Below are 27,177 nucleotides of genomic sequence, written 5' to 3'. Positions count from 1 at the left end.
GGAGCAATAGCTAGCCCGAAGGGGAGAGCTCTGAACTGATAATGTTTTATCTCCCCCTGGATCATCACCGCTACCCTGAGGTATTTCCTGTGGTCTCTGTGAATAGGTACATGGTAATATGCGTCTCTCAAGTCTAATATGGTCATGAAGCATGATGGGGAAAGCATTTTTACACAAGATTTTATTGTTTCCATTTTGAAACGCTGAATTTCCAGGAACTTGTTCAGTCTTTTTAGATTTATGATCGCCCCGTACGTTCCATCTGGCTTTCTGCGAAGGAAGAGAGGGGAGTAGAAGCCTTTGCCTCTTTCCTGGTAGGGGACTTTTGTAATACTTCCTTCTCCCTTAGATTCGCGATTTCTTATTGCAGAGTCAACTGTTCGTGTGATATCTTTTGGGGCGTTATCACAATAGAATTGTTTGGGAGGGGTATTGAATTTTAGTCTTAAGGGCCTGTCACACTAAGCGATATCGCTAGCAATATTTCTATAACGTCACTGGTTTTTGTGACGTTATAGCGATATTGCTAGCGATATCGCCATGTCTGATATTTACCTCCGACCGCTCCCCCGCTGACTATCGCTGATCACGCAAGAACGTCCTGGACAGTTTCTCGTCGTCAGCTTCCTGCTGTGGAGACGAGCGACGCGTGGACGTGGGCGGAGGACGTCAGGATTGCCTCGTCTGACAGGCAAGTAACGACCCCCGACCCCTGCAATGTCGCTGGTGAGATCTGCCTGTGTGGCAGCTCACTAGCGACCACTTAGCGATGCACCAGCGATCCTGCCCGCGTCATATCGCTGGTCGGGATCGCTGGCGCATCGCTAAGTGTGACAGTACCTTTAGACCTTCTTTTATTATGCTCAATATTTACGAACTCGCCGATATTTTGTCCCAGGCCTGGAGAAAGTAAGACAATCTTTCCCCCGACCCGTGAAGCACCTTCATTGTGGCTTTTTGTTGTCGCGGGGGGGTTTGTTAAACATAAAGCCTTTGTTTCTATTTCTTTTATCCTCCCAACCTTCTTTACTCCCTTTTGGGGGTCTTCGTCGCATAAATCTTCTGCTCCGAAAAGGTCGTTTGTATGACTGACTAGGGAACCCGGGAAAGGACTTTTTCTTGGCTCTTGCCTTGTCCAAGACGTCGTCTAGAGTTGAGCCAAACAGAAATTCGCCCTCACACGGGATTGAGCACAATTTAGCTTTAGTCTGCAAGTCTCCTGGCCTGCATTTTAGCCATAAGGAGCGTCTCGCGGCATTTGAGGAGGCTGCTCTGGCTGCCAACCTAGTCGAGTCCACTGACGCATCCGCCAGGAAAGCGGCAGCTCCTTTCATTATAGAAACTGATCTTTGTAACGTTTCTCTTGAGACCTTTTCTTTTAGTTGGGAATCTAAATGATCCAACCAGACCATTAAGGCGCATGCCATACACGTGGCTGCTATGGCTGGCTTTAATCCACCTCCTGCAGCTTCCCAAGAGTTTTTTTAAAAAGTTTCTGCTTTTTTATCTATTGGGTCCTTTTCAGGGTGCACATGTCTTCGAAGGGCAGGGCAAATTTTTTAGAAGCTTTTGTAATAGCCACATCTAGTTTAGGTGCTTTGCTCCATAGGGAGCAGGCCTGATCGTCAAAGGGGTATTTTCTCTTGGGTGTTAGGAGAACCTTCTTATCCGTTTTTTTTCCATTCTCGTTTAATTAGGGAGTGGATTTTCTCATTTATCGGAAAAGCCCTCCATTTTTTTTTTTGTTCTAGCCCACTGAACATTAAATCTTGGGCCGTTTTCTTAGGGCGCTCGTCTACCAGCCCCATAGTTGTCCTCACGACTTTTACAAGGGAGTCTGTCTCTTCAATTGGGAAGCAGCTGCGTCACCCTTCCGAGGGTGCTGAGGAAGACTGGGAGGAAGACTAATTACTTGAGTCAGATAGTTCACTTCCTGACTCGCTAACACTGGACTCTGGAGACCTATGCCTGGATCTACGTTCTTATCAGTGTTTTGAGGTCTAAAGCAAAACTCGGGGACTCCTCCTGGATTGTCTGTTCTATGCACGCCGCGCAGAGCTTTTTCTCCCATGTAGAGGGTAGCTCCTCAGTGCATATAGCACATACCCTGTGCTTGGATTTGGCTGTACATTTCCTCCCCTAAAAAAAATAACAACCGCACATTAACAAGCGGACTTTCACAGAGATCACGCACCCTCCTTGTGCAACGAGAGATACCGTCTCGGGCGTAGGGATTATTTCCACCACTGGATCCACTTCTGGCTGTGCCGCTATGGTGGAGCTTCGGCTGCGCTGCGATCCTGAATGACAGCTGCTGCTGCGCTGTTGGGAAGAGGTGCGCTGGCGTTGTGAGTGCTGGCGCTGCCCCTGCGTTTGCCGCTTCACCTGCTTCGGGGACTGCCGCTGCATCTCCTGCTGCCTTTGCGGCTTTCCCTTGTCACTCATGGTGACTGTAGGCTCCTCTGCTCCCCTCTAGGGGGTTTAAATATGTTTTTTTTTTCTCTTTTTCCTGAAGCACGGCGCAGTGCTGTTCCCAGTGATGCCCCGCGCTGCCGCCGCAAGTGGCCGCCCGCGCACGCGCACTGTGAATTCACCCAGCAGTGCACTGCGCCTCTCCTTCTTAAGGGTGAGTTGCGCGCGCTAACGCTGGCGTCCACCCTCCCCGGCTCCAGCAGAGGCCCTGTATTATGCGGTTCTCGGTGGCCGCCGCCATCCTCCACTGACCGCTCCGAGGCCCAGCGCCCGTCGGGAGGCGCCCCTCTAGTGACCGCCGTCACTACACCTGGGGGAGGCACTCTCCCTTTTTTTTTTTTTTTTTTTCTTTTTAGGATCGGCAGACTTGCTCCTAGTCATCACTGCCTCTCCCCACTCATCCTCAAGGTCCACCGACCCCGGTGGTGGTGCTTCGGGGAAAGAAAAATGACACCGACCCAGCCGAGGCAGGGAGCCCCACTGCCTGTTACCGCACTGGTTCGGCACCCGGCATCCCACGTCGATCTGACGGTACGTGCTGTAGGTTCCCCATCAGGGACAGGAAACCAACTGATGTGGGAGAGAGGTAGCACCTTTTTCACCTGTAGGTTTCCTGTCCCTAAGGGCAGATCCCTCTCTCTCCGTGGTGCGGTCATGGGGGAAAGAGGGGGGAATAAAATCCCCTTCCTTCCTCTTCAATCGGGACTTCTTGTAGAACCTGCTTTTGCTCCAGTCCCAAAACCTCCACCTCCAGGGCTAGTTCTCCTGGAGATTTCCTGCAGGGTGTGTATACAAAAATCTGCCGGGGTGGATGGACAAAGTCTATCATTATGCAGTCACTGATGACACTCAGGACTTGACTAGGGGAGATGTTCACCCAGGCAGGGAGAGAGAGAGATCCTCCCCCCTAACTCTGACCTGACGTCATTGGGGGGGCTTTTTTGACGACTTAGAGGGTCCTCTGAACATTATAACCAGACCCCTTTTATGTCTTTGAAGTCCCAGCTCTGTCTCCAGGGGGACAACCTCTATTAAATTTTCTCCTCTGAAAGGAAGGTTTCCTGGTCTCCCTGGGGAAACCCCTTCTTTTTATCCCCTGCCTCCTTTAAGATGTCCTCTAGTTTCTGACCAAAGAGAAACTGACCATCACACGGAATGGAGCAGAGACTATTTTCAAAGGCAGGTCTACCGCACACCCTTTAAGCCACAAGGCCCGTCTAGCCGCATTAGATAGGCTTGCCGCCCTAGCTGCCAACCTTACTGTATCTGCTGAGGAGTCTGCTAGGAAGGCCGCTTGCACCAGAGTCTTATTGTATTGTGAACATGTATTCCTTTTAAAAAACAACCTTTAATAATTCAATTTCTAAAAAACGCCAACCCAGTGAAAAAGGTATATATGAAAAAAATATACCAAAAATAGACTAGCCTAACAGATCCGCTATAGTAGGCCTAAAATTGCCCCTGCCTGACTGTGGAGGTTGGCACCCTAAAGAACGATTTTTTTGGCACCCCCACTCAACGTAGGCTATCCCTCACTGCCCTATTAAGCCCTACCAAAACAGGTGGGAAAACAAATTATAGGGCAGAGATGGAGAGTCTTGCAACTAGTGACTTCCCAAAGGGCATCTTAAAGGCACATAGTGGGGGCGTCAAAAAATCGTTCTTTAGGGTACCAACCTCCACAGTCAGGCAGGGGCAATGTTAGGCCTACTATAGCGTATCTGTTAGGCTAGTCTATTTTTGGTATATTTTTTTCATATATACCTTTTTCACTGGGTTTTTTAGAAATTGAATTATTAAAGGTTGTTTTTTAAAGGGAATACATGTTCACAGACTAACTTTAGATTTCCTGAACTCATCTAGTACGTTGATAAAAAAAAAACAAAAAAAAAAAAACACAACAACACAGTCATATTGGCCAAGATCCCATCCCTTGGAACTTTACTCCTCAGCTGTCCCTCCATCTGCTGCAGTCAGATCATAAGGGAGCGGGCAGCACATGTCCCAGCTATTGCCGGTTTCAGACCCCCTGCGGCTGCCTCCCAGGTGTGCCTCAGGAACTCATCTGCTTTTTTGTCTAATGGGTCTCTCAGCGTGCCGGAGTCCTCTAAGGGCAGGGACAACTTTTTAGAGGAATTAGCCACTGCTCCGTCAATCTTAGGGATTTTATGCTAACTCTCCGAGTCCTTTTCCTCAAAGGGGTATCTCTTTTTGGAAAACGAGGGCAGGCTATCGGACTTCCCCGGCTTCTTCCCCTCCTACTCTATGAGCGCTTTTATCCTAGAATTCACTGGGAAGGTGCGCTTCCTTTTATCCTTGAGGCGCCCAAACATAACATCCTCTAAGGATTTAGACGTTCTCTCCTTCAGGTCCATTGTAGACCCGACTGCCCTAACCAGTCTATTCGTGTCCTCGGCCGGAAAGAAAGGTTGACTGCCCACGTCACTGTCCGAGGAATAGTAGGAGAATGGGGGGGAGGAGGAACAGGGATTCCACATGATATCCCCCCCCCACCAGGATTGCGAGGCCTCAGAAACCATGATAAGCCCCCAGGCTCTCTTGCTTCCCTTTTTCAAAGCTGACTTTAGGGAACCCTTCACTTCTGCCCTGATTATGGCCCTAAGGCTTGTGGCAAAGTCACAGGTCTCTTCCCGTATACAGTCAGCGCAGAGATCCTTCTGCTACTGAACTTGTCAGCGGAGTTTGCTAAGGCCACATTCCTTATTCTTTACCTTGGCACTAGCCTTCCTCGGTCCCTGGTGATTAAGCGGAAAATGGACCCTATTACAACAAAGGTGACATTTTCGTAGATCACTCACCACCCACTGTCAATCAAGGGTACCGGATTCGGAGGTTGATCAGGGGTACAAACCGCGTCCCTCCTGGATACTGAGGAATCCCGTGACCTCTGGTCGGGACGGGTGCAACTCAAACGGCTGCTCCTCTTAGTGTGTCCCAGTTGATGACCAGGCATAGAACTTGGTGAAACCTCCTACTGTTCACTTTGATCCTCCATAATGGGGAGCTTCAGACATAAGCGCCTCCTTCTGTGGTCATACCGCCTTATAAGAGGGATCCAATGCACCTCCTCCGGTGCCAATCAATGCCCCTCCCCGGTACGCTCCTAGAATCCACGCGCTCCGGACGTCATTTTCGCCCTGGGCACTGCCATCTTGGTTACGGCACACACCTACTGACGTCACGCTGGGAATGGGTATGCCCACGTGTCTCGCGCTCGACGTCAGCAAGCACGCTCCCTGGAAGCCCATCTCACTAAGAGCGATGGACCGCAGGCAGAGAAGGGACAGCGCCGAGGTAGTCGCAGTAGAGTTGCTGGACCCATGACTGCGCCGCCCCACAGGACCCGCAGACAGCGCTTCCACCACCTGAAGGCCAGCATACAGGCGCTCTGCTTTTTCTTTCAGTACCAGGACAGGTGTGGCTGAGCGGATAAAAAAAAAAAAAAAAAAAAAGATCTTCCAACAGCCGGTTTTCTGCCCGAGGGTTCCCGTCCAGACAGGAAACTAATGAAGCGAAGGAGAGGTACTGTCCTTTAATTTTCAGTTGGTTTCCTGTCCTGGCTGGGCGGATCCCCCTCTCAGGTGTGCTGCCATGGATGAAGGGACAACATTAGCTAAAAAGGTCCTCCAAGTCTGAAACAATAAAACGTCAAAGGCTAGATCCCTGCAAATGTCTGAATCCAGTTTTCCAGGCATTTGGACGTTAGCTGAGAGAGAGCCACTGATAGTAGCCTAAAATTTTGCCTAAAGTGCAATAGGAACACAGGCTTACATATTGGCATCATGAACAGCGAAACTAACACTCTGCCAGAATAGCAACCTTTGTACAACTTACAGATAATGACCAGAAAGCAGGGCTAGATTGAAACAAGTAATTCCCAGACACTAATTTCTCATGTCCACATGACTGATATAAACCAAATGTTTAACAAATGGTCAGCGGGATTTCAAATACCAAGCTATTTATATGCACATTTCGCTCTTTCAAATGCAATTTCAGCAATTTATAAGGCCAGCCCCTTACTCCTGTACTGAGAAATCAGAATTTGAATGGATTTTGAAATGAGGCTGAAGAGCTATTTCTAGAGCTGAAACCTCTTGTCACTCCAGCTCTATTCCCCGCCCAGTGCAGTCTCCTCATGCTTGACTGACTGTTCCTTGGTCTAAAGTTTCATAGCAAACTAGGCAGTGAAATAGAAGGCGCTAGGCGGGGAATAGAGCTGGAGTGACAGAAGCTTCAGCTCTACAAATGGCTCTTCAGCCTCACTTGCATATCAATTGAAATCCTGATTTCTCAGTAATTAAGGCATAGGACAAATATAAATTTTCTTTTTATTTTTTGGGGGCTGCTGTTAGAATTCCCTTTAATGTCCACAAACAGATGCAGCTCCTTCAAAATGGCTGCCTACCTAAAATCATGCACAGGAAAAACAAGATTTTTAGGGCACATTATTATTCAAATTGACATGCAATATACTCTGCAGTTTTTTTTTTATCACATGTCATTTTACTGCATATAAATCAACTAAAAAAGAAGTTCTAGTTTGTCATCACTGCATCTTTTACTCTTAATGCATTTTTGCTTTTTAGGAAGGCGAGTACAGGTGTAAAATTTGCCTAAAGGGGTCCAGGACCGATATAGGGTATAATGATTTTTTTTTGTCTGTAATTTAGGTCTCATTTGCGTGAGATAGAATATTTAAAATCGCCCTGGCTTCCAGAGGTACAAACATGTGTTATGCTGGGTCTCCAGTTAATTATTCTCTCTGTGCATCAGTCCACAGCCCATTTACGCCTTTTTTTTTTTTTTTTTTTTTTTTTAATAAATCAAGATCCATGACCAGTCAACCACTGATGTAATAGACTCTGGGAAACAGCTAACAGAAAATTATGGAATAAGATCTGGCACTTTATTAGCAATATTGTGGCAAATGAAAAAAAAAAAAAAAAAAAAGTAAAAATAAAAAACCATAGACCAAAAGCAGCACGAAAAGAAAGGTGACAAGAGTAAAAGCAACAAGAAAAAAAAATAATAAAGCATAACAAAAGTAATTACAAGAACTAATTTTTTTTTTTGTAAAGATAACTTACCTAATATGTCATCTATATTGCTGCTTTCTAAATTTATGATGTCACTTTTTGCTGGAATGCAAGCCCATGCTGCCTGTAAAAGACAACCGTAATATCAAGACATAATTTCACATTTTTAATTTGTTACACTTACAACTTCATTACATACTATGGCTGGTAGGAAAACAAACATTTAGGCTATGTGCGCACCTGGCAAAGTTGCCTGCGGAAATTTCTGGGCAGATTCTGCATCTCTTAGCAGAAAAAGCAGTGGAAATTCCGTGTTTTTTTCGTGCAGATTACATAAGGTTTTGATGCGGATTTGGATGTGGCTTTGTCTGCGGATTTGTTAGCTCAATAAAGATGTACTACTGTAAAAAAAAAAAATAACTTTTTCAAGTCCTACCTCCATTGTTGATGTGTTTCAATCAAGATTGGCTCTATTTCTGAAACTCCGCCCACACATTCTCCTTCTGATATATGTGAATTTTAAAAATCCGTTGCCTTTTTTATCGCCAAATACGCATGAAATTCACAGCAAATCTGCAAACATTTTTACACCTGCGGATTTGAGTGCCTCAATGTTGGAAAAAATGCTGCAGATCCGCAAAAAGAATTGACATGCTGCAGAAAATAAAACGCTGAGAATCAGGACGGAATTTTCCAGAGCATGTGCACACCAATTCTGGATTCCCATTGATTAACCTTGCTTGAGCAATCATTTGCAGATTTGGTGCAATTCCGCACAGAAAAACCGCTGTGCACATAGCCTTACAGTCTTTTACGCTAGTATGCTAAACTATATGTACTATGCTCAGTGTTTGTTTATTGAAAAGATCTTTGAACAAATTATTAAACAACATGTATGTCAATACCTGGATAAGAATGAAGTGATTAAACAGAGTCAGCATGGGTTTGTAACTAATAAGTCATGTCAGACTAACTTAATTTCCTTCTATGACGGTATCACTGATTGCGTGGATCAAGGAAATGCTGTAGATATATTATATCTTGACTTCAGCAAAGCATTTGACAAAGTCTCTCATACAATCCTTATTGAAAAAATGACTAAGTATGGAATGGACAAGGCAACTGTTAGGTGGACTCATAACTGGCTTAGTGATCGGACCCAAAGAGTGGTCGTAAATGGCTGCACATCCAGTTGGAAGAATGTCTCAAGTGGAGTACCACAGGGCTCTGTCCTGGGCCCTGTATTGTTCAACATCTTTATCAACGATTTAGATGAAGGAATTGAGGGTAAACTGATTAAATTTGCTGATGACACAAAGCTAGGAGGGATAGCTAATACTAGAGAAGAGAGAGAGAGGATTCAAAAAGATTTAAATAAACTGGAGAAGTGGGCAGCAACTAACAGAATGGTTTTTAACAGGGAGAAATGCAAAGTACTACATCTGGGCAATAAAAATGAAAAAAACATATATAGAATGGGAGGAATAGGGCTAAGTGACAGCACATGTGAAAAAGATTTGGGTATACTAATAGATCACAGACTGAATATGAGTCAACAGTGTGATGCAGCAGCAAAAAAGGCAAATGCAATTCTAGGATGTATTAACAGAAGCATACAGTCTAGATCACGTGAAGTCATTATTTCCCTCTACTGCTCTTTGGTCAGACCTCATCTGGAATATTGTGTCCAGTTTTGGGCACCACATTTTAAAAAAGACATCAACAAACTGGAGCAAGTTCAGAAAAGAGCGACCAGAATGGTGACAGGTCTGCAAACCCTGTCTTATGAGGAAAGGTTGCAGGATTTGGGAATGTTTAGTTTGCAAAAGAGAAGACTGAGAGGAGACTTAATAGCTGTCTACAAATATCTAAAGGGCTGTCACATTGTAGAAGGATCAACTTTATTCTCATTTGCACAAGGAAAGACTAGAAGCAATGGGATGAAACTGAATGGGAGGAGACACAGATTAGATATTAGAAAAAACTTTTTGACAGTTAGAGTGATCAATGAGTGGAACAAGCTGCCACGAGAAGTGGTGAGTTCTCCTTCAATGGAAGTCTTCAAACAGAGGCTGGACAGACATCTGACTGGGATGATTTAGCGAATCCTGCTTTGAGCAGGGGGTTGGACCAGATGGCCCAGGAGGTCCCTTCCAACTCTACGATTCTATGATTCTATGTAATGTCCATGTATCACACCAAGCCTGTGCGCTCACTGTATATAAATAAGGTTTCTTCAAATATTTTGTTATATCAGCCTGATGAAGAGACGCAAGTTGTCTTGAAAGCTTGCCTTGTAACATCATTCACTATAATTTGTTAGCCATTAAAAAGGTATCATACCCACAAGATTCCTATTTTGTTTCTCTCACTGAGAGCACTTTATATATTTTTTTTTAGTATGCTAAACATAACGCTGAGCTGCTATGCAGTTCAAGCTTAGATATTTGCGCTTTCAAATATGACAGATATGGATGTCTTCCCATGTGCCACTCAACAAAACTCATGGCTATTCCACCCCTTTAAAAACACAGACATATAGCACATAATCTTAAGAGTACTTCTTGTATGAGTTGCCCAATCATAAGCAAGCAGCACAACAGACTCACTGCTACAACTCTCCCCAACCCCCCTCATCAATTAGCTTTATCCATATGTGAGGTTAAATTATACTGCTACAAACTGGTCTAAACTCCTGTAGGTTTACAAAGTACTGGGAGGTTAAAGCACAAATGTAATATCTTTCAGATAAAGTTGCCAAGTGGAAGGGAGGGCACAGTCGTGGTATGCTGTATCACATTACAAACCCTTCTATCCACTCTTCTCCTCTCCAATCAGCTCTACTGTACTGCCCCCTCTCTCCATACTGCCTATCCAGGTGTCCAGGGGAATTTGTAGTTATATTCCGCGCTGCCGCAAGGAAGGATTCCAGGAGACAGATGTCAAAGATTCACAGTGGTTTATTCAACGCGTTTTGGGGGGTCTCATGCCCCCTTCGTGGTATTTCCTGACAAAGGGGGCATGAGACCCCCGAAGCGCATTGAATAAACCACTGTGAATCTTTGACATCTATCTCCTAGAATCATTCCTTGCGGTAGCGCGGAATATAACTACAATTCCCCTGAATACGTGATTACTTCTGGTCATTGAGGACCTGTGGATCTGCAGCAGCCGCCAGCCTTTATGCTTTCTTTCATCCTAACCAGGTGAGCAAATTTCTTGGTGTAATCCCTCCTTGTAACGTTGATAAGACCATATTGCGCTTTTGTGTCTCCTTTTCTTTGCAATAGCCTATCCAGGTGTGTCACACATTGAACCCAAATACTTCAAATGTTAATCTCTCTGCAACAAAGAGGCAAACCCACCCCTCCCCATAAAAAAAAATAAAAAACAATTTATTCCACTCTACAGCTGCTATAATAGTCTATATGTCTCAAGAAAATTTTGGTGAAAGGTACTCTACATAAAAGTTAAAAATTTAAAAATTGCATACTTGTTTACATTGAAATGCAAGCAATTCACATTTTTTTATGCAGATAAAACTGGAAACATATTTGGAAATGTGTTTCATCAATCTCTTGTTAGGTCTAGAAAAAAAAAAAAAAAAAAGGCTTTGACCCCGGTTGTCAACCTTTTTCTTATGGAGCGTCATCAGATAAGCAACAGTGATACCTGCATACCTCCGAACCACCCAGGATACAGCGGGACAGTCCCGATTTTGAGTGCCTATCCCGCTGTCCCAGCCAGGAGATTTACTTTCCCGCCATCGCGGACAGAGACAGCAGAGTACACGGCGAAAACCCCGGGGACTGGGAGCACTTAGTGCTCGCAGTGTCACATCACGTTCCACCGGAAGTGACGTGTTGTAAGCTGACTGCCGGAAATGAGGTCAGGCTGACCTTATTTCCGGCTGTCAGCTATCAGCACGTCAGGATGTAATAGTTGTTCGGGAGGAGAATAGACAGAACCGGTGGCAGCGCATGGAGCGGCACATGTGAGAGTGAGACAGGCAGGATCGGATCATCGGTTAGGAGCCGGGTACTGTATGGAGCGCTCACCTGTCCACCGGGGGAGGGATTGTTAACAGCCAGAGACGCAGGCAAGGCTTAGCTGCTGCACTGTGCCAGCCATTTGTTTCCACATCATCCTCAGTGCTGAGGATGATGTGGATACAAATGGCTGGCACAGTGCAGCGCCTAAGCCGTGCCTGCGTCTCTGGCTGTAAACAGTGTCTCACTTGCCTGTATGTGATATGCCTCAGGACTGAGAGATAGTATATGGCCACTCAAGAAGGGCACACTCATCTCTATGGCGAGCTTCTCCGCCTCCTCCTGCGTCCTGCCCCTGTCCTGCCTTCACAGAAAACCCCTAGTCTTTTAGCAGAGGGATGATCACCCTGGACGTCAGGCTGGTGCCAAACACCTCTACCCCAGGCAGCATGGCGACCACACTAGAGGGGGCAGTGGTAGACGTCTGCAGGATTACAGGCTCAGGATTCCCAGTCCTGGAGGAGCAGGAATGCCTACTGGGTGCCCTGCTATCCTCTCAGGCTGCAGGGGCCAAGCTCTCTCCCCCATATCCTGCTCACGCCAGGATCCTGCAGACAACTGGCCTGTTGTCATCCAGCAGAGAGGGCAAAGAGCATCCTGCGGGCAGTGCCAGCGCTTCAGCTTGTGACACACACCATCCCGGGCTGCCTCCTGCCATGGTCGTACGCTTCTCTTCTTTGCTGTGCGGCAGGGTGTGGGCGGGGACAGCTGCTGTCACCTATGGCCTGGGCTCTTCTGCAACAACGTCTCCTGGGAGACTCCAGCAGCCAGTGCCTCAGGGCTACCTGGGGGCCTCACTGTAGCCATACCTCTCAACAGTCCCGGATACAGCGGGACAGTCCCGATTTCGAGTCCCTATCCGGCTGTCCTGGCCAGGTTTACTTTCCCGTGATCGCGGTCGGACATTGACAGCAGAGTACACGGCGGAAACACCGGGGACTGGGAGCACTTTAAAGCTTGCAGTCGCATGTCACGTTCCACCAGAAGTACACACAGGAGAACACGGTGGAGCCCCGAGGAGCACTTTAAAATTCGTACGCGACATTTCACCGGAAGTGATGTGCTAGAAGCTGACCGGAAATGAGGTAATTTCGGAAGGAGATTGTGACGGAACCATGGAGGCACTCCAGGGAATGCCTCAGATCTATCACTGTGTCCTCCTCCGACAGCGGGATCGCCTTGGAATCGGGGATGCCGGCCATGTGAGCGGATCATGATATGTCCTGCATCGGGAGTCTCAGGTGCTCACTACAATGGGAGTCGGGCTGCTACAATATCTTTATAAGAAAATTAGCCAAGAATTTCTTGCAATTCCAGATTCACCAAATATACCACAGAATTAATACAGATAATTAGCCAAGAAAATTTTATATTTTTTTTTTTTTAAACTTAACCTTTACTGTTTTAGTTCTAAAAAGAGGCAACCACCTCTATAAAAGCCAGGGCAAATATCAAAAAACACCATATAAAATAAGACAATGAAATAGGGTTGTTGCCTGTTTGGGAAACTTAACCCTTAGGGAATTTCAAAGGGACTCCTTAGTTGGAAAATTCTTGTAATAATAATAGGAGAATCCTTGAAATCAATACAGATGATTACCCAATACCTCCTAATCAATTTTTACACATATATAGTGCTATGGAAGAGAAAAAAAAGGAACAATCTACCAATTGCTGATGTTAACTTTCTTGTGGATCATTTCCTCCATAACAGAAAAGAGTCTGGATTCCAGTTTTTTTATATCCTTGTCAGTCCCTATATATCTTGGCTGACCCTGGTCCCCAAATGACTCCTGCTCTTACAAGGGCAGTCTACAGCTGACCCTTATTTTTCTAGCCAGCCCTGGACTGACCCTGGGTGCCTCCCGACGCATTTCCTCAAAAAATGATTCATCAGGGGAATGGCAGCTGTCGGGAAAGTATTTGGGCAGCATAGCCCTCCATATGAGGCGAGAGGCAGTCCAGGGTCAGTCCAGGGCTGGCTAGAAAAATAAGGGTCAGCTGTGGACTGGCCTTGTAAGGGCAGGAGTCATTTGGGGACCAAGGTCAGCCAAGATATATAGGGACTGACAGGGATATAAAAAAAAACTGGAATCCAGACTCTCTTTTCTGTTATGGAGGAAATAATCCAAAAGAAAGTGAACATCAGCAATTGGTAGATTGTTCCTTTTTTTTCTCTTCCATAGCACTATTTAAGTGTAAAATTTCTCCTCCTGATTAGGAGGTATTGGGTAATCATCTGTATTGATTTCAAGGATTCTCCTATTATTATTACATGAATTTTCTAACTAAGGAGTCCCTTTGAAATTCCCTAAGGGTTAAGTTTCCCCAAACAGGGAACAACCCTATTTCATTGGCTTATTTTATATGGTGCTTTTGGATATTTGCAATGGTTTTTATAGAGGTGGTTGCCTCTTTTCAGAACTAAAACAGTAAGGGTTAAGTTTTTTAAAAAAAAAACACATTTTTCTTGGCTAATTATCTGCTACAATATCATTATAGAATCTTTTCTCTCTGTTCTCTTTCTTTCCTCTTTCTCCTCTCTCTGTTTTTACTTTCCCCTCTTTGTTTTTTTTTCTGTCCTCTCTGTCTGTTCTGTTTCTCTCTGTTCTTTCTTTCCCCTCTTTCTTTTTTCTCTCTCTGTTCTCTTTCTTTTCCGCAGTACCAGTCAGTGCGCCCACAGTGCCAGCCACTGTGCCCTCATTACCAGTAAGTGTTATCAGCGGTGCTAAATGGGAGTGGTTGGGGCGTGGACATGTGTGACTAGTTAAATGGGTGTGGTCAGGGCGTGGCCCAAAATTTGCCTGTACACAGTAGCATGAATAGTTACCACCAAAGTGCAGGAATCATCCAATAAGAGTATCAGATAGAGAGGGAAATTAGTGCTGTCATGGAAGGTTACTAGAAACAGAATTACCGGTAAGACATTCTATTTTCTCTAGTCACCTTCCAAAACAGCCATATCGGAGAAGTACCAACAACTAATTTCTTAGGGAGGGACGAGAGCCTGCTGAACTAGTCTGCCAAATGTCAAATCCCTGTTGAAATTTAGTCTATAGTGTCTGGTGAATGTACAGTTAGGTCCATATATTTGGACAGAGACAACATTTTTCTAATTTTGGTTCTAGACATTTCCACAATGAATTTTAAACAAAACAATTCAGATGCAGTTGAAGTTCAGACTTTCAGCTTTCATTTGAGGGTATCCACATTAAAATTGGATGAAGGGTTTAGGAGTTTCAGCTCCTTAACATGTGCCACCCTGTTTTTAAAGGGACCAAAAGTAATTGGACAGATAAAATAATTGTAAATAAAATGTTCATTTCTAGTACTTGGTTGAAAACACTTTGTTGGCAATGACTGCCTGAAGTCTTGAACATCACCAGACGCTGTGTTTCCTCCTTTTTGATCCTCTGCCAGGCCTTCATTGCGGTGGTTTTCAGTTGCTGTTTGTTTGTGGGCCTGTCTGAAGTTTAGTCTTTAACAAGTGAAATGCATGCTCAATTGGGTTGAGATCAGGTGACTGACTTGGCCATTCAAGAATATTCCACTTCTTTGCTTTAATAAACTCCTGGGTTGCTTTGGCTTTATGTTTTGGGTCACTGTCCATCTGTAGTATGAAACGACGACCAATCATTTTGGCTGCATTTGGCTGGATCTGAGCACACAGTATGGTTCTGAATACCTCAGAATTCATTCGGCTGCTTCTGTCCTGTGTCACATCATCAATAAACAATAGTGACAGTGCCACTGGCAGCCATGCATGCCCAAGCCATCACACTGCCTCCGACGTGTTTTACAGATGATGTGGTATGCTTTGGATCATGAGCTGTACCACGCCTTCACCACACTTTTCTCTTTCCATCATTCTGGCATAGGTTGATCTTGGTTTCATCTGTCCAAAGAATGTTCTTCCAGAACTGTGCTGACTTTTTTAGATGTTTTTTAGCAAAGCCCAGTCTAGCCTTTTTATTCTTGATGCTTATGAGTGGCTTGCACCGTGCAGTGAACCCTCTGTATTTACTTTCACGCAGTCTTCTCTTTAAGGTAGATTTGGATATTGATACGCCTGCCTCCTGGAGAGTGTTGTTCACTTGGTTGGCTCTTGTGAAGGGGTTTCTCTTCACCATGGAGATTATTCTGCGATCATCCACCACTGTTGTCTTCCGTGGGCAACCAGTTCTTTTTGCATTGATGAGTTCACCAGTGCTTTCTTTCTTTCTCAGGATGTACCAAACTGTAGATTCTGCCACTCCTAATGCTGTAGCAATTTCTCGGATGGGTTTTTCGTGTTTTTGCAACTTAAGGATGGCTTGTTTCACCTGCATGGAGAGCTCCTTTGACCGCCATGTTTCCTTCACAGCAAAACCTTCCAAATGCAAGCACTACACCTCAAAATCAACTCCAGGCCTTTTATCTGCTTAATTGAGAATGACATAATGAAGGGATTGCCCACACCTGTCCATGAAATAGCCTTGGAGTCAATTGTCCAATTACTTTTGGTCCCTTTAAAAACAGGGGTGGCACATGTTAAGGAACTGAAACTCCTAAACCCTTCATCCAATTTTAATGTGGATACCCTCAAATGAAAGCTGAAAGTCTGAACTTCAACTGCATCTGAATTGTTTTGTTTAAAATTCATTGTGGTAATATCTAGAACCAAAATTAGAAAAATGTTGTCTCTGTCCAAATATATATGGACCTAACTGTATGTACAGACGACCAGGTGGCGGCTTGGCATATCTGCTCAGCATCCCCTCTCTCTGCCCAGGATGTTGATACTGAACGAGTAGAATGGGCTTTTAGATATGTAGGAGGTGGAACGTTCTGTGATGAATATGTCAGGCTGATAGCTTGTCTGATCCAATTAACAATTGTGTTCTTTATCGCCTTTTTGCCTTTATTCCGTCCGGAAAATTGAACGAATAAATTCTGGTCAATCCTCCAACTCTCAGTCTGTTGGAGGTAGAAGAGAACCACCCTATGGACGTCAAGGGTGTGGAAGACTTTTTCCTTCGTATTGGAGGGATTTTGACAGAAGGAAGGTAATAAAATGTCCTGGAACCTATGAAAGTCCGAGACTACTTGAGGCATAAAGGAGGGATCAAATCTCAGGATGATGCTATCCTCCGGGATAGTCAAATAGGACTCTTGTATTGACAGGGCCTGTAATTCTCCTAGCGCCTCGCGGTAGTAATTGCTACCAAAAACACAGTTTTAAGTATTAAGTTCTTTAAAGTCATGGATGACAGGGGCTCAAACGGATCCTTGGTTAATCCTTTAAGAACTAGATTCAAGTCCCAGGGGGGAACTTGATTATGAAGTCTAGGACGGATTCTAATTGCTGAGGTCATGAAGCGTTTCACCCAGTGATAGCCCGCCAGATCTTGGTCAAAAAATGAACTAAGAGCTGCCACCTGTACCTTTAGTGTACTGGGTGTGAGTCCTAGATCTAAGACGCTTTGAAGAAAATCTAAGATCTGTGCGATATTAGGATGGCAAGGATCTGGAGTATTTGGGAAACACCAAGATGAGAATTTTTTCCAAACCTTCCCGTAAATGGCATTAGTTACTGGTTTCCTACACCTATGTAGAGTTCATATTACATCCTTGGAAAGGCCTTTAGCCTTTAGAATTCTGGCGTAAGTAGCCAGGCCGCAAGGTTCAACCTGCGCGGGTCTGGGTGTAGCAGAGGACCCTGGTGAAGGAGGTCGACCTTCTGGGGCAGAAGTATTGGGCCATCTTGAGCCATGCTCAATAAAGCTTCGTACCAGCTTCTCCTTGGCCGCATGGGAGCAACCAGGATTGTAGTGACCTGCTCTCAACGTATCTTCTACAGCGTCCTCGCTAGCATGGGAATCGGTGGGAAGGCACAAGCCAGATTGAACTGCCAAGGATGGGAGAGGGCATCTACTCCCCATACCCCGTCGGTGGGACTGAGGGAAAAAAAAAAAAAAAAAAAAAAGTTTCCACCTTCGTGTTTTGACTGCGGGCAAAAAGGTCCACATCGGGATTTCCCCACTTTGACAGGGACAAAAATACCATTTGGTCCAGGCACCATTCCCCGGGATGAACGTCTTTCCTGCTGAGGAAGTCCACCTGTGCACTATCCGATCCCCTTAGATATGGACAGCAGATGTTTCTCTGCGCAGGAAAAAATTCTTGAAGACACCAATTTTAGATTGAAGTATTTAGTGCCTCCTTGGTGTAGAAGGTAGGCCACTGTAGTTACGCTGTCTGAGCAGACGCGTACATGATGGTTTCGGATAAGGGTTGATTCGGCTTTCAACGCTTCCTCTACCGCTTTCAGCTCTCTCATATTTAAGGAGCTGGCTCTGATGTCTGTGGCCCATATCCCCTGAAAGTGTGATCTCTCCACTATAGCACCCCAGCCTCTGACTGACGTCTGAGGTGAGTATTTTTTAGGGAAAGCTGATCCCAGCTGACTCCCCGCTGGAGGTTCAGGTAGTCCAGCCACCATACGAGAGAAGCCTTCACATGACCAGGAAGGGGGGGTTCTCTTGGTCGGTGTGTTTCAGTACTTCTTTGAACACCGGAGTACATGGGACTGAAGAATCTGAGTATGGGCCTGAGCCCAGGAGACTGCTTGGATGCACGCTGTAAGTGATCCTAGGATGGACATTGAGTCCATCAGGGATGGTGCTTTCTGTTCCCTGAACCTGGAGATCCTCTGAACAAGATCGAGTTCTCGCTCCCTGTGTAAAAAAGATGAAGGATGGAGGTCTGATTTTTCCAAATTTGGGATCCAACCCAGGGACTGTAAAATTTCTAGGGTCCTCTCCACGTCTTGGTTCAGGCGAGCTATGGACGGAGCCACTATTAGAAAGTCGTCATAATGCAAATTCACTGCTGACGAATGAAAATCATTGCCTCTTTCATAATCTTGGTAAAAAAGCATGGAGCTGATGACACCGAACGGCAGGACATTGAATTGGTAATGGTTGACCTGGTGACCCTGGGAAACTGCAAACTTGAGGACTTTCCTGTGGTCTGGATGAATCGGGACATGATAGTAGGCATCCCTTGGTGACTGTGGCCATCACCCAGTTCTGTCCTATGAGAGGGATTGTTCTTGCTTGTAGAAGTCCCTGTATATCTAACAGCAAGGATTTTTGGAGGTGCGCCTGCAGGGAGGTCACTTTTAGGCATTGAGGGGGGAGGACTCTCGAATTCCAATCTCAGTCCGTCGCAAATAGTGTGAAGAACCCATTGGTTTGAGGATATGGACTGCCATTGATATATGAAATTCGAGACTTGACCCCCGACCGGAAAACCGTCATTGTTCGTCTGTGGTATCTTGCTGTTGGGGGGCAAGAATATTTCTGCCCTTACCTCCTTTTGGATAACTGGCCCGTTTTGCCCTTCACCTTGAATTCTCTATGGGAGGACTGTTCATGGGGGGGGGGGGGGGGACAAAAAAAATGTTTCTTAGGTTTCTTTTGCTCGGGAAGCGACTTCTTTTAATCAGTGGCTTTCTCCAAGATATTGTCCAGGGCTGGGCCGAATACATAATTTCCCTGAAAGGGAATTGCACAGAGTTTTGATTTTGACAAAGTCTCCTCCCCGAGATTTCAGCCACAGTGTTCTCCTGGCTGAGTTGGAAAGGACCGCAGGTTTTGCTGCTACCCAGACGGATTCAGCAGAAGAATCAGCTAGGAACCCTGTCGCTTTTTGTAATAGGGGAAGAGAGTCAAGGATTTCTTCCCTGGAGGTCCCCTGAGTAAGGTGATCCTGCAACGTACGCAGCCAGCGGAACAGGGACCTGGCTACACAGGTAGAAGCTATTTTGACTTTAAGCAGGGTTCTGGAAGTGTCCCAGGATTTCCTTAGCAAACTATCTTCCGATCCATGGGATCTTTGAGCTGAGACGAATCTTCGAAAGGAAGAGACGTTCTTTTAGTTACCCTGGACACCTGCACGTCCACCTTAGGGACTTCCCATAAGGAGCAATCTCCATCTAAGGGAAACCGATTTCTTAATTCAGAGGGGACGTCAAGTCCCTTCTCAGGGAGGGCCCATTCTTGCATAACCAGGTTTTGGATATTTTTATGAATGGGAAACCCCTTTTGGGCTTTAGGTTTCAGCCCCCCAAACATCTCATCCTGCACAGAGTATTCCACTTCCTCCTCTTCCAATCTCATAGTTCCCCTCACCAAACTAAATCTCCCATATCTTCGGAAGAGAAATAGTATTTCTTGTTATCGGACTTGGGGGTCAAAGTGGAACCCCCATTTTCCCAAGCATCCTCTGTGTTAGAGGTATCAATCTCGCCCGAGTCAGATTCCACAGCTGCCATTTTCCTTTTCCTAGGAGGAGGGGGCTGTGGTGTCAGGGTCTGGGAAAATGTCATCATAGAAGATTAGACTTCCTGTCTGATGAGCGTTTTTATACTGTCCAGTAGGGAGGGTTGTTCGGCATGTAAAACATTGTCTGTGCAGGGCTGACAAAGTTTCTTCCTATATGCAGAGGGAAGTTTGGAACCCCACACACATTTGCAGCTTGGTGGTTTATCCTTTTTAAGGGCAGAGGCCTTGTCTCCCTGAAATAGAGAGAGAAAGGCATACTAAGTCACCTCAGGAACTACAAGGACAGAAAAGGGGAGACCCACCCCTCTACTTACAATAGGAGGGTGAACGCTGGGCTCCGCAGAAGCAGGCAGTACGGGTTTGTTGCCATCCATTGTCAGTCAGTCACAGTCACCTGTACAGATAATGGCCTTACCTGGACGGACCGTGACCAGAATTTAAATAACAGAGGTACACCAGTGTGTTCTGTGCTCCTCCTCCCCTCGGTCCACAGGTGGGGTCATCTCAGATCACCCCTAACCTTTGCAGCTGTTTCCTCAAGCTGCTCAGCGGCTGCCCCATCCGTCGGTCTTGCCTGGCATTAAGCGGTCGTGGGGTTCCTGGGGACTTACTCACCCGACATCGGGCGACACACTGTGAGGGTGGCGAGGCTCTCCCCAGCTGTGGGGTCACCAGGAACCGCCGCCAGCGGTTCAGTGATCCAGGCCGCGCGTGCGTTCCAGCCTGGAATGCAGCAGGAGGTAGACCGGAAGTTCGGCGCCGGCCTCGACGTCACTTCCGGTGCGCGCGCGGCCCTGGATACAACCGCATGCTCTGCAGGCAGGGCGGGAGGTGGAGGCAGAGCGGCGCACAGACCGGAGTAGCTCTGCCATCTGCTACTCCAGTCTGTCAGACCGGAATAGCAGATAGCAGAGCTACGCCGGTCTGTCTGCGCCGCTCTGCCTCCACCTCCCGCCCTGCCTGCATTGCATGCTGGTATCTAGGGTAAACATCGGGTTTCTAAGGGCCCCGCGGCCCTTAGAAACCCGATGTTTACATTGGTAACCAGCGTGCTCGCTGGTCCTAATCGCTGGAGGGGCTGAAGAGACCGCGGAAGAGGTGGTAAGTATAGCGATATTCACCTGTCCCGGGTCCATCGCTGCTCACCGCTGTCTTTCTGTGTTCTGTGTTAGTGACGTTTAGGCAGCAGAGGGCGCAATGATGTGGTTAAGTGAAGTGGAGAAGCGGGGCTGCAGAGACCGCGCCAGGAGGTGGTAAGTATAGCGATATTCACCTGCCCCGGGTCCATCGCTGCTCACCACTGTCTTGCTGCGTTCTGTGTTAGTGACGTTTAGGCAGCAGAGGTGGTTAGTGGGCGCTGCGCCCTCTGCTGGCTGAACAGTCACTGACACAAGGGCAGACAGCAGCGATGGACCCCGGACAGGTGAATATGAATATCTCAGGTGTCCGGTCCTGAGCAGGAGGTGAGTATGGCATTTTTTTTTTTTTGCAGCAGCATATGGGGGCATAATATATGGAGCATATTATGGGGGAAGCATATGGGGGCATATTCTGTGGAGCAGCATATAGGGGTATAATATATGGAGCATATTCTATGGAGCAGCATATGGGGCATAATATATGGGGCAGCATATGGGGGCATAGTCTATGGGGCAGCATATGGGGCATAATCTATAGAGCATCTTATGGGGCATAATCTATGGAGCATTTTATGGGGGAATCATAGAGTTGGAAGGGACCTCCTGAGCCATCTGGTCCAACCCCCTGCTCAATGCAGGATTCGCTAAATCATCCCAGACAGATGTCTGTCCAGCCTATGTTTGAAGACTTCCATTGAAGGAGAACTCACCACCTCTCATGGCAGCCTGTTCCACTCATTGATCACTCTGTCAAAAAGTTTTTTCCAGTATCTAATATGTGTCTCCTCCCATTCAGTTCATCCCATTGCTTCTAGTCTTTCCTTGTGCAAATGAGAATAAAGATGATCCTTCTACAATGTGACAGCCCTTGAGATTTGTAGACAGCTATTAAGCCTCCTCTCAGTCTTCTCTTCTGCAAGCTAAACATCCCCAAATCCTGCAACCTTTCCTCATAAGACAGGGTTTGCAGCCCAGTCACCATTCTGGTCGCTCTTTTCTGAACTTGCTCTAGTTTGTTGATGTCTTTTTTAAAATGTGGCGCCCAAAACTGGACACAGTATGCCAGATGAGGTCTGACCAAAGAGGAGTAGAGGGCAATAATGGCTTCACGTGATCTAGACTGTATGCTTCTGTTAATACATCCTAGAATTGCATTTGCCTTTTTTGCTGCTGCATCACACTGACTCATTCAGTCTACGATCTATTAGTATACCCAAGTCTTTTTTCACATGTGCTGTTGCTTAGCCCTATTCCTCCCATTCTGTATATGCTTTTTTCATTTTTATTGCCCAGATGTACTACTTTGCATTTTTCCGTTAAAAACCATTCTGTTAGTTGCTGCCCACTGCTCCAGTTTATTTATATCTTTTTGAATCCTCTCTCTTCTCTAGTATTAGCTACCCCTCCAAGCTTTGTGTCATCAGCAAATTTAATCAGTTTACCCTCAATTCCTTCATCTAAATCGTTGATCAAGATGTTGAACAATACAGGGCCCAGGACAGAGCCCTGGGGTACCCCACTTGAGACATTCTTCCAACTGGATGTGCAGCCATTTACGACCACTCTTTGGGTCCGATCACTAAGGCTACTTTTACACTAGTGTCGTGCGACGTAGCGTCGCATGTTGTGAAAGTTTTGCCCAACGGGGGCAGCGGATGCAGTTTTTCAATGCATCCGCTGCCCCATTGTAATGTCTGGGGAGGAGGGGGCGGAGTTTCAGCCGCGCATGCGCGGTGGAAAATGGCGTACACGATGCACCGAAAAAAAAAAAAAACGTTACATTTAACGTTTGTGTGTGTCGCGGCCGCCAAAACACGATGCATCCGTCGCACGACGGATGCGACGTGTGGCAATGCGTCGCTAATCTAAGTCTATGGAGAAAAAACGCATCCTGTAGGATGTGTTTTTTCGCCAAAACGACGCATTGCGACATGCATCGCACGACGCTAGTGAGAAAGTAGCCTAAGCAAGTTATGAATCCACCTAACAGTTGCCTTGTCCATTCCATACTTAGTCATTTTTTCAATAAGGATTGTGTGAAATACTTTGTTAAATGCTTTGCTGAAGTCAAGATATACTTTATCTACAGCATTTCCCTGATCCAGTGATTCTGTCTTTGAAGGAAATTAAGTTAGTCTGACATGACTTATTAGTTTATTTATATCTTTGTAACCCATACTGACTCTGTTTAATCACTTCATTCTTATCCAGGTATTTACATACATGTTATTTAATAATTTGTTCAAAGATCTTTCCTGGTATAGAAGTCAGACTCACCGGCCTATAGTTGCCTGGGTCCACCTTCTTCCCCTTTGTGAAGATAAGAACAACATTTGCTCTTCTCCAGTCTTCTGGGACTTCTCCTGTTCTCCAAGAATTTTCAAAGATTATGGACAGGGGTTCAAAAATTTCTTCTGCTATTTTCTTCAGTACTCTGGGGTGTAATTCATCTGGACCTGGAGACTTGAATTCATTTAGGTAAGCTAAGTGTTTCCTCACTATGTTTCTGTTTATAGATATCCTGGATTCTTCTATTCCCTTAATAGGACAGTGAAGAACATGTTGATGTTACATTTCCTTTCTGAGAGAAAACAGATGCAAAATAGGAATTTAAATGTTCGGCCTCCTCAACATCCTGTCTTATCAGTTCAGCATTTTCATCCTGTAAAAATCCTATAGCATCTTTGACTTTTCTTTTTCTTTTGACATATCCCCAAAATCCTTTATTATTGCTTTTGACATTTCTTGCAAGCCTCAATTCATTGTCAGCTTCAGTTAATCTGATTTGTGCCCTGCAAGTTCTGCAGACAGCATTATATTCTTTAGATATGCCTCCCTCATTCCATTTTATAAACATTTCTTTCTTCCTTTTTGGCATGTGCTTAAGTTCTGTGTTCATCCATCCTGGTTTCCTTAAATGCTTCCTATTCTTCCCTCTTTTCGGAATTGTTAACAATTGTGCTTTGAGAATTTCATTTTTCAAGATTTCCCATCCTTCCTGGACATTTTTGTCCTTAAAGATATCCAGCCATTGAATCCCTCCAATTCTTTCTGAATCCCTTAAAATCTGCCTTTCTGAAATCTAACCTTGATGTCTGAGTCTTCACAAGTCTGCCTCCTCTAGTTATCCAGTATTGTGAGGAAAGAGGGAGACACAAGCCCAATATAGGGTCTTATCACACAAATAAAGTAAGCGGTTTGACAAAAAACTGCTCACCTGGTAGTAGGTATTCAAAGCATGCATAGATAAGGGCTGCTGCAGATCCACAAGTCGGTCACCGACTATCTGAAACAGAACTCTGCAAAGGAATACGTGGTATTCCTCTTCAGGAAATACCACATGAAGCATACATTATGTGGTATTTCCTGAAGAGGTTGCAAAAAGCCTTGAAACGCGTAGAATAAACCACTGTTAAACTTTATTAACCTTCTGGAATTTCATCATTTGGGCAGCGCGGACGAAATCCACGTATTCCTTTGCAGAGTTCTCCTCTAGTTATCCAAAATTCTTAAATAGCATGGACGCTACCTCCTAGGGTCCCAGCCACTTAACTCCTCAACCATTTCTTCCCTGTTTATAAGGATTAGATCCAAGGTTGCAGATCTCCTTGTTTTCTCCCCTACCTTTTGGAAGATAACGTTGTCAGCAAGAGAGGATAAGAATTTCCTTGACCTGTTTTGCCAGAGAGAGATTCCCAACAAATGTCAGGATAGTCGAAATCTCCCATGACAACTGTGTCATATTTTTTGGAGAACTTGGCCATTTGATGCATAAAGAGTTCATCCATATCTTAAGCTTGCAAAGGTGGCCTGTAGTAAATACCTACAATGGTGTCCTTTCCATTGTTCTGTCCTTGTATTCTTACCCAAAACAGTTTCCACAGAACTCCCAGTCTCTGAAGCTTCAATCTCTGTGCAGATATACACGTTTCTAACATACAATGCGACACCTCCTCCTCGTTTATCAAGTCTGTTTCTAGCAAATAAGTTGTATCCTTCTAGCCTTGTATTCCAATCATGTGTATTGTCCCACCAAGTTTCAGTGATTCCAATGACATCATATTTATTTTCCTGTGTTAGTAGTTCCAATTCTCCTTGTTTGTTGCCCATGCTTTGTGCATTAGTATAGAAACATTTTAGTTTGTGATTGATTTCTCTTTCTCCAATATTTTTATTATTTAGATTTTGTCTTTGTTCTTCCTTTCCACTTCTAATTGCAGAGTTCTCAATAGCATTTGTCAGGTGTATGACTTTTTAATCTATGGAGCACTTTAATGGGCATAATCTATGGAGCATCTTATGGGGCCATAACCTTTATGGGGCAGCATATTCTATGGCACATCTTATGGGGGCATTATTAACCTTTGTGCAGCATTATATGGTGTATTTTGTATTTTTATTTTTGAAATTTACCAGTAGCTGCTGCATTTTCCACCCTAGGCTTATACGTGAGTCAATAAGTTTTCCTAGTCGGCTTATACACAGGTCGGCTTGCACACGAGTATATACGGTAATTATTTTAGTCTAAGGGCTAGATGGGGTTACTTATTTTTTAATTGATCATTTTTACTTCTATTTATTTTTATAAAACAATGCACCATCACATAAAATTAAATAGAAACAAATAAAAATAAGAAATGTACCAAGATTTTACGGTCCACAGATTTGAACATTACATATAGGCCATTTATCAATCTATTTCATTGACTCATGTATTTTTTAGTCATTTTATAATCATAACAAACGTATACTACACAAAATACATAATATATATTACAGAGCAGATCCGCTGGATATTTGCATCGTGTGTACGTGGCCTGAATGCAATCACATGGTTTTAGCTTTATAACATTAATAAAATTTCAGTTTTAATTGCGTCCTTACAGTCGGTTTCCTAATCCCTAGTCAGAATCCTAGGTATATCGAGATGAGATCGAATATGAACCTATTCATTGCTTAAAACTACTCAACCATAGATCATTTCATGCATAACAGACTAGCAGTTCTTTTAACTATTCATGTCCAACCTATGGTATAAACCATCAATCTCTCTATTCTAACACATCTATCTCCCAATAAGCACACTCATTGACATCAATTATTTTAATCACTTAGTCTGCTTGTATTTTTTATCATCAGCAGCTGCACAAATCAATAGACAGGAGTGAGGCCAGGAGCCCATCTACAATATAATTGTCTAATTCTGTCTGTCTCTCTGTAACGGAAATCCCGCAGCGCTGATTGGTCCCGGCCGGGTGCGACCAATCAGCGACAAGCGCAGTCTGGCCACGAATTGGAGTGGAATTCTAACGACGTAAGCCACCGTCGGGTAATGAGATAGAGAGAGACACCGATGCGTTAGAATCGGGCCACCATCTAGTACTAAATAAGTACGGTACTGCATGCTGACAGTCACAACCCTGATGAAGAGGGCCAGTGGCCTTTGAAACAAGTTGGAAAAGTGTTCTCCCTGCGCACCTGTCCTAACAGCTTAGTGACGTCACTCTAGCTCCGCCCTTTTTCCCCGTCAAGACATGCTCAGCGTTGCTTCCGTCCAGGGCACGCAAGGATCCGGCGTCCTCCTGCTGCTTAGCAGCCAGCGCAGCTATCAGGAGTACCTGTGTATGACACCTGCTCTGGCTACACACCACTCTACAAGGATCTTCACACGCTATGCCACCAACGATGTAAACAGTGAGTACAATTGACACATTTATGTATATACAGATATCCCTGTTATATCCACACCATCTAACCAAAGGAGTGCAAACGCTGAACTATTTATTTTAATGGGTTTCATCACCAGAAGCACAAGCCAAGCTGTCCTAAGCCCTGTGCTCTTCAGCAACTGGTGACAATATTTTCATGACAACAATTCTTACCATGTACTAGCTTTATAGTAGATGAATACCACTGGTTTTCAGAGCACATCTATCAAATAAGAGTGATATTTTTTCAAATTTATATTCTAATAATATTAAGTCACTCACAATTAATCTAGTGGAATCATTCACCTGCATGGACTTCTATTAGAGCGCCAGCTCTGATAACTGCACTTCCCACTAGTGCATCGTATATGATCTCTTGGCGCATTATAAATCAAGTAAGCACACCCATTTACTTCTAGACC

The 27,177-nt window shown here is 45.0% G+C and overlaps 1 protein-coding gene across 1 annotated transcript in view; it reads right to left on the bottom strand.

Moving 5' to 3' along the window:
- Positions 1–27,177, bottom strand: part of LOC141099665 (endoplasmic reticulum resident protein 44-like) — a 204,946-nt gene that overhangs the window by 160,411 nt on the left and 17,358 nt on the right. The window contains exon 2 of the mRNA XM_073587624.1: positions 7,584–7,656. Within this exon, the coding sequence (XP_073443725.1) occupies positions 7,584–7,656 (73 nt within the window). The remainder of the gene's footprint in view (positions 1–7,583; positions 7,657–27,177) is intronic.

Source organism: Dendrobates tinctorius, unplaced genomic scaffold, assembly GCF_039654945.1.
Source record: "Dendrobates tinctorius isolate UK_male_01 unplaced genomic scaffold, ASM3965494v1 ptg000100l, whole genome shotgun sequence".
Lineage (NCBI taxonomy): Eukaryota > Metazoa > Chordata > Amphibia > Anura > Dendrobatidae > Dendrobates > Dendrobates tinctorius.
The sequence above is the reverse complement of the archived record's forward strand: the minus strand, read 5'-3'. Positions and strand labels throughout refer to the sequence as shown.